The sequence below is a fragment of the Taeniopygia guttata genome, chromosome 10, assembly GCF_048771995.1.
Source record: "Taeniopygia guttata chromosome 10, bTaeGut7.mat, whole genome shotgun sequence".
Lineage (NCBI taxonomy): Eukaryota > Metazoa > Chordata > Aves > Passeriformes > Estrildidae > Taeniopygia > Taeniopygia guttata.
Window position 1 is genome coordinate 1864565 of NC_133035.1, and position 12168 is coordinate 1876732.

At 52.5% G+C, this 12168-nt stretch overlaps 1 protein-coding gene across 2 annotated transcripts in view; it reads left to right on the top strand.

Moving 5' to 3' along the window:
* Positions 1-863: 863 nt before the first annotated feature.
* The window catches only part of SIN3A (SIN3 transcription regulator family member A), a 31919-nt gene continuing 20614 nt past the window's right edge, over positions 864-12168 (top strand). Inside the window, exons 1-3 of one of the 2 annotated variants that reach the window (XM_030281636.4) lie at positions 864-916; positions 9525-9745; positions 11165-11341. In XM_030281636.4, coding sequence (XP_030137496.4) covers positions 9557-9745; positions 11165-11341 — 366 coding nt within the window. In that variant the 5' untranslated portion in view covers positions 864-916; positions 9525-9556. Of the gene's footprint in view, positions 917-2084; positions 2213-9524; positions 9746-11164; positions 11342-12168 lie in introns of those variants that run through there. The other variant, XM_030281635.4, reaches the window with a different exon arrangement.

Genomic DNA, 12168 nt, shown 5'->3' on the forward strand with positions numbered 1-12168 from the left:
AACAGCACAGGCAATTCCAGGAACAAAATACAAAGTTTCACTGGAGTCTGGAAACAGGGATTTAAAGGCGTTGTAGGGCAATCCTAAAGCAGCGCTGCCATCGCTGTGCTCATTTGGCTTTCCTGGCTGCATGCACGCCGCCTCGCTAATGACGATTACTTTAGTGCTTGTAATTTTGCGCCCTGGGAGTTTGGAGGAGCCTAGCTCCAGAGCTCTTCATTTCCCAGCCCTTCTGCTTCCTTGCCTCCGGTTTCCAAGGTTCAGGCTCGATCTCCAGTGGCACTGCAGCCCGTGCAGGCTCAAAGCCCCGTGTCGAGAGCCCTTCCAGGGGTTACACCGAGCTGCAGCTCCCAGCTAAGGAGAGCTCCTCTGCTGTGCCGGCTTGTCCTGGCAGCAGCCCACTGCCTGCTCCTGCAACGCTCTCCCAGCCTGAGAAAGGGAAGAACAGCTGGAAAGAAAAACAAAAAACAAATAGATTTAGACCTTCTCTGAGTGAAGAAGGTGCTCGAAACACACACTTTAATAGAAGCGTGGAATATGTGCGTTTGTATTTCAGCCTTTCCCGAGCACGCTCCAGATGCCCAGACGAGCGCTAACGGGCGGCCAGGCCTGGCTCCTGCAGCCTCCGTCTGGGGAAGCCACAGCAACCCACTCCGCAACTTTGCAAAGAGATAGAAACACGACGACTGAAGGCATTGATCCCCACCTCCATCTCGTGTTCCAGCGGAGGGGAACGCCGGCTGCCGCCGCGGGGGCACCGGCCGGCTCCGCTCCCTCCCGGCCTTTCCCTCACACCCCCTGCCCGCGGCCCCCCTCCCGCCGTGGGCGGCGCGGCCGTGACGATCGGCACCGCGGGGCCAATCCGCCCCGGGGGGAGTTCCCCCTCCATTCAGGGCTGCTCGCCTGCGCGTTGAGGGTATGTAACAGCTGCTTCCCCCACACGCACTTTCCCAGTTTCGCCCCCCTTGCACGGGGATCGCTTCCCGAGCGCCGGGCGGGCGGGAACCTGAGGGAAAAGCGGGGGGGGGGGGGTGGAGGGGAGAGAAGCGCGCGCGCGCTGCGGATCCCGCCGGCGGGAAGCGCGCGACGGGCGGCGGGAGCGGGCGGGGGGGGGCGAGTGACTGAGTGTGTGTGCGCGGGGGGAGGGCGGGGGCCATTGCCGCGCTGGCCACGCCCCCTTCCTGGCACGCCATTGGCTGCAGCCGCTGAGGGCGCCGCCCCCCGCGGCGCGCGCCGCCCACGGCCCCCCCGCTCCTCCTCGGTGCGTGCGTGCGTGAGTGTGAGCGAGTGCGAGTGTGCGGGGCGTGTGCGGGACCCGCGTGTGCGTGTGCCCTGTGCCCCCCGCCCGCACGTGTAACCGACCCGCCCCACGTGGGGCGCCGCCATCCCGGAAGTGAAGGGGTCGGGGACAAAAGGCAGCGCCGCGCCGCCGCCGGCACCGAGCCCCGCCGCCAAGTCCCCCCCGCCACTCCCGCCGCCGAAGCGGTTGGCAGCGGGGCCCGGAGCCGGTGGGGGGCTGACGGGGGGAGCCGCTGGCGCGGGCCGCGGCCGCGATGTAAACATTCCACAAAAGGGCTCCCCAGAGAGGGGGGCGTGGCCTCGCCGGTGGCGGGCAGGGCCAATTCGCCGCGTGGGTGGGCTTCTCGTCGTGACGGCGGCGCGGCCCCGCTCGCCAATTGGCCGGCGCTCCGGTGTCGCAGCCAATAGGGCGGCGCGGGAGGCGGGACGGGGGCGGGGCGCGCTGCTTATACGGACATTTTTCTTCGGCGGTCGCTCCCCCCCCTCCTCTCCTCCCTCCCTTCCTCTCCACATCCCCTTCCTGGGGGCCGCGGCCAATAGGGGAGGGCCTGGTGGGCGGGGCCAGCGCTCCCATTGGCCGAGAGAGTGACGGGCGCGCGTCTCAGCCAACGGGCGCTCGGGGCTCCCCCCCTGCGCGAGGAGGGGCGGGATTTCCCGGGGAACAGAGAAGCGGGCAGCGCTCCGCCGCGGCGGCCGACAGACGGTTACTCCATCTTACCCCCCCCGCCGAGCCCCCCGCCCCCGCCGGGGCACCGGCGCCGCCCCCGGCCGCCCCCCCCCTCCGGGAGGAGGGGCGCGGGGACTCCCCCTTCTCACTGCGCCGGGGACAGCCCGCCCCCGCCGCCCGCCCGGGAGGTGCCCGCCGCCCCCGGACCCTGAGGGAGACGCGGCCGCTGCCAGGAGCCGCTTCGAGGTAAGGAAGAGCGGGGCGGCGGGGACGGGAGGCCGCCGGGCCCGGGGCCGGCCCCCTCCGGCGATCCGTAGGGGGCGGGGCCCGGCGCCGGTGCGGCGGCGGCGGCGGCGGCGCGGGGTTGGGGGGGGGGGCCGGTCGGTGCCCGCGGCGCGGCTCCCCGGGGAGCCCCGGCCCGCGCGGGCGGCCGCGCGTCCTCCCGCCCCGCCCCGCCCCGCCGGGGTGTCCCGGCCCCGGCATGGCGGGAGCGGCGGGCGGAGCGTGCGGCGGCCGCTGGGCGCGCTGCGAGCCGGGCGCCGCCTCCTCCCCCCGCCCCTCCGCCCGCCCTCCGCCCGGTGCCGCTCCCGGGCTGCGGCGGGACCGCCCCCGGCAGCGCTCGCCCGCATCGCACGGCCCCGGTACCGGCCGCACCGCGCGCCGGGGCTCCCGCCCGGCCGGGGGGGCGTTCCGAGAGCCGGCGGGGGTGGCGCGGTGCTCCCCGGTCCCGGGGTTCGCCCAACTTCCCGGCGGAGTTGCCGTGAGAGCCGTTCCCCCGCCGCGGTCCCGTTCCGGCACGGTTCCAGCACGGCCGAGGCTCCCCCCGTGGCTTCTCGCCGCTCTCCGGCTCCGTAGCGCAGCTCTCGGCAAGGACCTGTTGGAGCGACGCGTGGATGCAGGGAAACCCGAGAGCTCCTCGTGCACCCATTAATTTTCCTGCGATTTTTATAGCGAGCCGGATCCCTCTGCTCGTCCTCACTTGGCAGACGCTTACGTTTGGTATTTCATCCCTTTTTAAAAATTCTTCAGGCTCCTGTACATCCCTAGAAACTACTTTAAGGTTGTAGGGTTTTTTTGCTAGCAGGAGGCTAGTAGAGTTCAGATAGCTTTAAAAGTAGGATAGTGTTTATGTCTGCTTAACTAAATCCTGTTTTCTCTGCCTTTTCCTGGCATGGATTCACATTATTTGTGTGAATAGCACATGTGCTCAGATAGAAGTTGCATCCCTGAAGAAACCTATTTATTTGGACCACTGAAATGGGGCAAAATAAGTTGTGTCAGCTCTATTTTAAATGAATTATCAAAGGCATCTCCAGCTGTGTGTGGATTTTCAGTCTCCCACGCTGTCTAGAGGAATCTAAACCTGGTCTGTGTGTTAAAGTGTAGCTTAAGGCTGACATAACACCTCATGTTTCTCTTAAATTGCCGCTTTTAGTTGTGCTAAAAGGTGCAGGTCAGAAAACAAGTGGGAAATGCCCAACTTAATTCAGTACAGCTGTATCTTTACTGGCCATTTTTCACTCCCAACTTGTAATTATTTTTCAAAATACACTTTCAGAAAAGTAACCATTACTATATAGAATTACATTACTATATAGGATTAACTATATAGTGCAGTATTTTAAATTAAAATGGTATTTTATTTTAATATACTAATTTTAAAGCATCTGTAAAACTTCCTTCATCACATAAAGTGCCTTGGCAGCCTAGTGTCAGCCTGTGCTGGATCCCCAAGGACAGAAAAACACTTTTTAGGGTGGTTTTTTTTTTTTTTTTCCCTGCTGAGGTGAAGTTAGCAGTTTTTCACATGGGTATGCTCTTTACAAAAGGAAATCGTGCTTTCTCTCCCCCCAAACTATCTTATCCTCATCCCTCCCACCTTCTGCTTCTGGTGGAGACTCATGGTCTCAGCATGAATTTGTTTGAGATGCTGCAACGTAATCATTCATCAAAAAAAATAGCACCGATTTGCTCAAGTTTGGGGAAACTCTGGCTGATTCAGGCTGGTTTTGTGAGCAGTGTGGGGAAGGGGGATGCTGTCCCCCTGGCCCCAGCCTGGATTGCTGGGAGAGCCCTCTGCACAGGCTGCTGGCACGTGTGGGTCTTGGGGCTGGGAGCATCGTGTTGGAATTGGCAGGCGGATCATTTACGTTTCCAGGATTTATGAATCGTTTTCTGTCCAGATTGCTGTTCTGGACTTCTCCAGCATTGGAAAGCTTTTATGGCTGTTGGAGTTGGAGCAGAAAAGAGCCTCGTAATAGCTGTCACTTTGGCCTGGGGTGTGCTTTTGGGACCCTGCTACTTTTTTCCAACCCTGCTGGGGTCTTTTCTTTTTCCTTTTGGTTAAATAAAAGGATTCTGATCATTCTCTCTGTGGTGCAGGATAGGTGCACTCAGGGAACGGGGCAAAACAATGCTCTAAGCTCTGTCAGCGTGTTTTGGATCGTGTATGTGGTGGGGTTTGGCACCTGGGCCACTTTTTGGCAAACAGGGATCAGTGTCTCACCAACTTGTTCCCCATCTGGACGAGTTGGGGTTTTTGTGTCCCACCTGCCTCTTGGTGAGTGCTGACACGATGTCACCCTGCAGAAAACTCTCCCAACTTCTTCCAAAGCTTCAGGTCGTGCTTTTCCAGCGCCTTTTTCTACGGATGCTCCTCATTTTGTTTTGGAATGATGCTCTGGTCCTAGATGTGCCTTTCTGTAGTGTGGCCAAGGGGTTACCCCCGTGCTGCAGGTGGGGATCCGGGCTGTGTGGCACCATAAAAACAAAGTGTAGCAGTGACTGCTGAACAAGCTGGGTCATGTTCTGGAAGTCGTGTGGCTGGGTTAGCAGCACTGCTGGAACCTGAGCCGGCTCCTTTTCAGCAGGCACTGCTGTGCACTCCTATAATCCCATGTGGGACGTGTCCTGCAGGACATCCGTGACTGTTCCGGGAGCAGAGTTGAGACTCACACTTGCTGCTCCCTACTTTTGCGTCCTCTCTCCCTCAAAAGAAAACTAAAAAGCCCTCACATGTGTTAAACAAATTCTCTGCAGCTCTTCAATTTCCCTGCAGTTTTTCAGAGGGACCAAAATTCTCTCCAGTGGAGTTTTACAGCTTGTTGGTGAAGGTGGTGTTTATCCACAGGTGTGCTGGGTTTCCAACAGGTGTTGAGGCAGCACACCTTCCCAATTTGCTTTCTTCCTCATGTCTATTTGGCTTTTTCTTTTAACTTTACCAGCTGATCTCCAGTGCCAGAAGACCCTGCCTATGTGGTGGGAAAACCTGCAATAGAAATAATGGAGATTTTTGGGATATTACGTGGTAAAATGCTGGGGAGAAGCGCTGCCACCAGAGAGGTGGTTTTGCAATGGAAGAGGAGAGCACCTGGGCTCTTGTGCCTCTGTTGCTGCATGGAGCAGTGAGCAGGCAGGAGGAGAGCCCTGCACTGCTCCAAGCTGAATCCAGCCTTGTCCCTGCTTTGTTCCTTCTGTGTCAGTACTGCCACTCCTCTGTTTTCCTCAGTACAGAGGGAAAGGGATGTGCTCCTCTTCATCTGTCCCACCAACTCATCTGGGGCAGGTGGATGGGGAAGCCCTCTGATGAAGCTGGTGAGGTAAAATTCCATGATTCTGTCATTGTTACTGAGATGCAACATAGCTTTTCTTAATTTTTCCTTTGCTTTACCAGCTGAGGATCCTGTGTGTGTGTCTGCCTGATGCATCCTACCTGTGGCACAGAGCTGGTGAGCTGGGAGGTGGCGCAGGTGGGGAGATCCAGAGGTGTGTTCCCATGCAGCCCCCTTTTCCTGCAAAAAAAAACCTCTAAAAACATAAAAAATAAAAACCTCAGGAAAAAAACCCCAATAGTTTTCATCCTCCCCTAGATAGAATGAAGTGTGCTCCTTTTAAGGAGTTAAAAGGGAGTTCGGTTTTGAGTACTTTAACTTTCTAAAGTTAAAAAAAAAAAATGCTGCTGGGGAAAGGAAATTCAATTCTTGACTTGGTCTGCCCAGGTGGAGCTAAGATCTCCTACATGCATCCTGTTAATGCTTTTAACAAAGGAAAGTACCTGAATTTTGTGACTTACTTTCAGTCCCTGCTGTATTTTGAGGGCTTTTCAACCCTCAAATTAAGGTTACAGATATTGCAGTTTGAATTTGGGCTGTCTAAATCTACACTTCAAAGTCCATGAGGGGATGCCAGAGATGTGTGCTGCAATTCTGAGATGATGCATAAGCATAGTATTGTTTGTAATGTGGAGGGAAAGCTCTTGGTACAAGTCTTTGATGTTGTATGCTTATTCTCAAAATACCTTTCCCTTAGCTGGGCTTTGCCATCATTAAGGAAAAATCAGTTGTTACTGAGGGTGGAAGTGGGTGGAGTTGCCCCTTTGAGCAGCATGCTTTGGCTAAATCAGTTCAAAATGACATGTCTAGTCCTGGGTTTCATCTCCTTGTTCCTTCCTCAGCTTTTTTTGGTGGGTTGTAGGAGGGGAAGGACTTGCTGCAGGACAGATCTCTTTAGCTTTTGAACAGAGATTGGAGGGAGATGCCAGGTCAAGGTTAGCAGGACTTCAGTGAGGAAATGAGTGCACTTTGGGACCACTCAGCATCATATCTCCTCCTGCAGGATGCAGACCAGTCTCTGTTGTGGTGCTGGTTTGCTTTCCCCTCTCTCCAGAGCTGGGTGGTGGTGGATGCAGAGTTACCATCACTGGTCTCTGTCTAGGTACAGCAGAGCTTTGACCTCATCTCTGCTCGGGTTAATAAAGCCTGTCAATCAGCAATTTTCATTAAGGGCTGGTTTGCTGAGACACTCTTACTCTGTGGGTTGCAGACCCTTGGTGTTATCTGGGAAGATTGACTGGAGCTATTGACTATTACCTAAATATTGACTATATATATATATACACACACACCCATATATAATGCAGAATTTCACAGCTGAAGCAGGTCCCGTGCTTGGATAAAAGCAGAGTCCAAGCTCATTTAGTGAAGGTGAGGGGAATTCAGAGGGAAGATGAACGTACCTGAGCTTTAATTTTTGTTTTACAATATCAACCACACAGCAGACTAAATGTTTGGAAGATTGTACACATGGCCTGCAAGAATTGGGAGCTTCAAAAACTGATGTTCATGCTGCTGGTGTGTGTGTGTGTGTGTGATGGATCCCTGGTGCTGTCATGATTCCTGTGGCCTCACAGGCCAGGAATTGTGGTGGCTTCATGGGGAAAAGTCTTCTCAGACAGCCTAAGGTGGCATTTTAATCCTCACAAGGGCATGTGAGTCTTCCAGCCATCTTCTGCCCTCAAACAGCCTCTGCTTTAGGGGCTGGGGAGGCTGTGTGAAGAGGTGAGTGTGGAGTGTTGCTTTGGGAAACAAGACCCAAGGGTGGACACTGAGCAGCCACCACACCACTTCCACACCACCTGGAGCTACACACAGTATTGAAAGGATGAGGGAGAACCAGCCTGGGAGGTCAAAACCGAGTGGCAGCTGAGGGAGCAGTGTTCAGAGCAGAAGGGTTTCCAAGTAGGTGAGTAGGTTGTAAATAGCTGCCACCAAAGCTTTGCCCAGACTTTACTCATGCATTCAGCCATTGTCATGCAAAATCCTGGCCAGCTCTGCTCGTGGGTGGATGGTGTGAGGCCAGATTTACTCAGTTTAGTCCCTGCCTTATTAGCATAAAACAATGTTTTTGCAAAGTGAAATGTGGTCTGTGCCTGAGAGAAGTCACTCCATGAGGGGAGTTGCTCCATGTTAACCTTCCTGGCTCTTCATTTATCAGCAGACACCAGTTGAAAAGACAACCAGTGCAGGCACCGTTAGAGAAGTGAGCTCCTGGAGTGTGTTCCTCTGCTTGCTGAGTGTGTGCAGGGGGTCAGGCTTACTTAGGGTTTGTAACTTGCAATTAAGATGCAAGTTACATCCCTTTACTCTGGGCAAGGAGTCCTCCTCTGCTTCCTGTCTGTGACCTGTGCCAGGTGATTTGGGGACCTCTTGAGAGGTAAAACTTGAAGAGTAACTTCAAAAATAAGTTAAGTCATCTTCCTTGTTGTCCTACCCTCTCCAAGTGAAAGGAGGGACTAAGAGGGAGAATTTATATTTGGTACTGGGAAGAATTTTTTTCCTGTTGAGGGTGGTGAGTCCCTGGCACAGGTTGCCCAGAGAAGCTGTAGCTGCCCCATCCCTGGAAGTGTCCAAGGCCAGGTTGCACAGGGCTGTAGCAACATATGATAGTGGAAGGTGTCCCTGCCCGTGGCAGGGCGTGGAATGAGATGATCTTTAAAGTCCCTTCCAAAACAAAGTTTTCCAAAGCTTTTCCATGTTTTATGTCACGGAGGGGAAAATTTACACCTTTATCCTGCTGATTCCTGTTTCCATATTTGATGTGAGGTATTAGTTAATGATCTTTGGGTTATCTGATTAACAGTAGATTTAGACTGTACAGAGCTGTCCTGACTTGGTAGATGGGGATTGGCTCAGTTGGCTGTTACCATTATTCCAGGGGAACATCGTTCCCTCTCATTTATCCATGTGCTTGCCTTAGCAATGAGTGTCTTAACTGCACTGAACTGAAAAGACCTTGCTTTGGAGAGATCCTGAAGCAGAAGAGGGTGGTTTCACTGTTTTCTGTCCTTCCAGCATCTTAACAGGCTGCCTGTGTTTTTGATAAACAGCAGATAACATCTCAAGGATGGCGATAATTATCAATGGACAGGAAATAGCACTGGAATTTGCTTGCTGTAAAGAGTACTGGAGTGACTAGTTCAATCCAACAGAGCCAGGAATTCATGGCTCCTTTTGGAATGGGACAGTGGCAGAATGACCTGTCAGATTTGAAGTGAAATCAAGTTGCAGAAAAGCATCTTGAGGTTGGGCAGGAACATGAAAAAAAATATGGAGGAGTAAGTGAGAGAGCTGCTGATCTGTGCTTCTTGGCAGGCAGGCAGGAATCCAACTTCTGAGTGGGGCCAGGGTGCTGGCAGGACCACAGATGTGGCATGTGGTACTCAAAATACTTCTAGTATAGTAGACCTATGTCTTTCCCTAAAGTTACACATGAAATGTATTTAATACACATGTATTAAATGCTTTGGGGCTTTGTAAAGGACTTCAAACTCTGATTCTGCAGCCTGTTTTTTTCCCATGTTTTAAAGCATCTCTCACAGCTGTCATCCTACCTGGACTGTCCAAGAGGGTATTTTTTCTGTTGCCAGTATAAAGGATGTGTAGGTAACACATCCTTCCTTCCCCAGTCTATGTTCAAACACTACATTCCCGAGCTCTGCATCGCTCAGGGTCTGTGCGTTAGCAGCATCCTTTAGGTGAGACTGAAGAAATCCTTAACTTTCAAGTTACTGCAACAATAAGGCTGTACTTTTTGTGGTGAGATGCAGTTGCATGTTTTCTGTTGAAAGCTAAATCTTTAATTCCACTTTTCCTTTGCAAGATATCAGCACCTGAACAGAGAGAAACTCGCCGTGCCTGCTCGCAGCGATCTCCACATCAGCCGTGGCACAGGACGGGAGTGCCGGATCAATTCCCCGTGCTAACCAGTCTGGTTTCCCCAGGTTTTGTTGTGCTTCCCGAGCATGAGTTCAGCATGAAGCGGCGATTGGATGAGCAGGAGTCACCCGTGTATGCGTCGCAGCAGAGACGTATCACCAGCAGCACCGAGGCTTTCCCGCACCAGCACCGCGTGCTCGCCCCGGCCCCGCCGGTCTATGAGGCTGTTTCCGAGACCATGCAGTCGGCCACGGGGATCCAGTACTCCGTAACTCCCAGCTACCAGGTGTGTGTGCTCAGCCCTTAGCTCCCTGGCCAGCCAGCACCGTGTCGTGGCACTGTAGAGTTCTGTATTTGACACAAGGTTTTGTTTTGGTAACCGAGATTTCCTTTAAAAGACAATGCACATCTCGTTGTCAATGCTTGCTTTTTTGGCTTCATTCATGAAGCAACATGATGTGAGTTGGCTTTCTTGAACATGATTCTTCTAATGATTCTCTCAAACCATGGTCTCTGAATCACAGTCAGGTTTGTGGAGGGGTTTTCCTCCATTTTTCTGTTTTTCAGCAAGAAAAGGTTTGCTATTGTAAGAGATGTATGGTATCTTGGGTGATCTTAAGCTTAACAGACTAGATCAGCATTTAGATTGAAGACTTTCAGGAAAATTGAAATGTTTCATAAAACATTACCCCAGAGTCATTAGGTGGCAATCTTCCCTCTCTTGCCTCCTTTACAAGGAGCTGGCAGTTGGGAACAAGGGAAAAAAATCTTTTTTAAGAGTACACTGGAGATAGCTGTCAGTGACAGAGCAGGGAAAGGCTATTTGTTGGATATTTGTCTCTGCCACATTTCTGGCATGTTTAATCTTCCACACTTGTGTTGCTGGTGAGCTGCTCTCCCAGGCTCTCTAGTGCCTGATTTTACACACAGCTTCATCCTTGCTTCTGCAGACAGGATATTCATGCTGATGGTGGCAGCCACAGAGCTGAAGAGCTGCAGGCAGACCCTTGCAGGGGCTGGCAGAGGGTGTGTTGATATGGGCAATCCTTCCTATAAAGAACTTAGATGGACCAGCAGGCAAACCTTATTTTTTGTTCATGAGGATTAAGTATGTTCCATCTAAAATAGGCTTGAATGGAAAACTGGGTTTGTAAAAATTATTTTCCAAATTGAAACTTTCCTGGTTTACGGTATGAAGAAGTCCCAAAAGTGCATGCTTTCTGTTCTTTCCCTAGTTTTCTAGGGGGAATTCCAAGCTGGGTTTTCCCCTGAGCCTGCTGATGCCAGAGAGGCACAATTTGACTTTCAGTACCTAAACTGAATTAGCAAGAATGTAGATTCATTCATTCAGATTATTACTTGTCACATGTAGGGAAAGGAGAGAACCTTGACTCCTGCCAGATGAAAAATTCCATTTTACCCTCCTTTTCCAGGTCTTTTATGTCAGAGGACATACTGGGCAGCCAGTGAGCGTGCAGGCTGGGGACAACCTGTGTTTGGAATGTGTCTGCAGGGAGGGCTTTCCTGTATTTGGAGGATGGGATGAGAGTTGTCTGGAGTTGGTTGAGTAAAGTTATTAGCAGTCGTGGTTAAAGCTCAAACCAGCTGCGTTCTGCTTCCTTGACTGCATTGCTGTGTCTGGGGAGCCAGGGATGCTCTCTGCTGTGTCCCGAGGCCGTGCCTGACGTGCTGTTTGCCTTGGCAGGTGTCGGCCGTGCCGCAGAGCTCGGGCAGCCACGGGCCGGCCATCGCCGCCGTGCACGGCGGCCACCACCACCCCGCGCCCGTGCAGCCCCACGGCAGCCAGGTGGTGCAGAGCCACACGCACCCCACGCCCCCCGCCGTGCCCGTGCAGGGCCAGCAGCAGTTCCAGCGGCTCAAGGTAACGGCAGCAGCTGCCTGATGTCAAACATCCTCTCCCAAAATTCCTTCTCCAGCCAGGTCCCTTCTTCTATCCATTTTTCCCTCCCTGATGCTTCTTACATTTGGGAGTCTGTTGAATTCAGAAATTGACTTCTGTTTCTGCTGAAGCCCTGTTGTTTCACATAACCGTAATCAAAAGAAATTAGACTGGTCAGGAAAATATTTGTGGCAGGGAGGGAAAGGAGGAATGTATTGCTTAGAGTATTTGGATGAATGGGTTAAATTACCAAAACATTTGGTGCTTTTCTGAACACATGGCATATGTGGGTGGTTGTGTGGGAGTAATTTGGGAGTAAGGAAGCCTCTATTCTCAGATTATGTGCTGTAAAACCCTTAAACAAAGAGAAAAGTCCACCAAAAATAACCCTTTTAAGTTGCTACATTTGGAGAAAGCACATACATACAAATTGACGCCTGTTTCAGCTTCTTCCAAATACGGTGTGAGTCTTTTCCAGTTTTGGTGGAAACCACTGCCCTTTCCTTTTATTGAATGTGGGAAACTTCATTTCAACAAACCTCTGAAAACCCGTTTCAAAAAGAGTGCTTCTTCCTCACAGTGAAATCCATGGAGAGTCCTTTGCTGGTGCAAGATTTGGGCTATACATGAGTCTTTCTTCTGTTGCTGTTGTTTAATTTCAGACAAAAGAGAGGTCCCATGTGTAGCTCCTGCAGCTGCTGAGTGCATGGCCAGGCTGCTGGAGGCACAGGGACCCAGGGCTTTCGCTTTAGGCCGTGGCAGCTCTTCCAGTACCTCTGAAAATTGGCTGTTGGTACACGAATTATGAA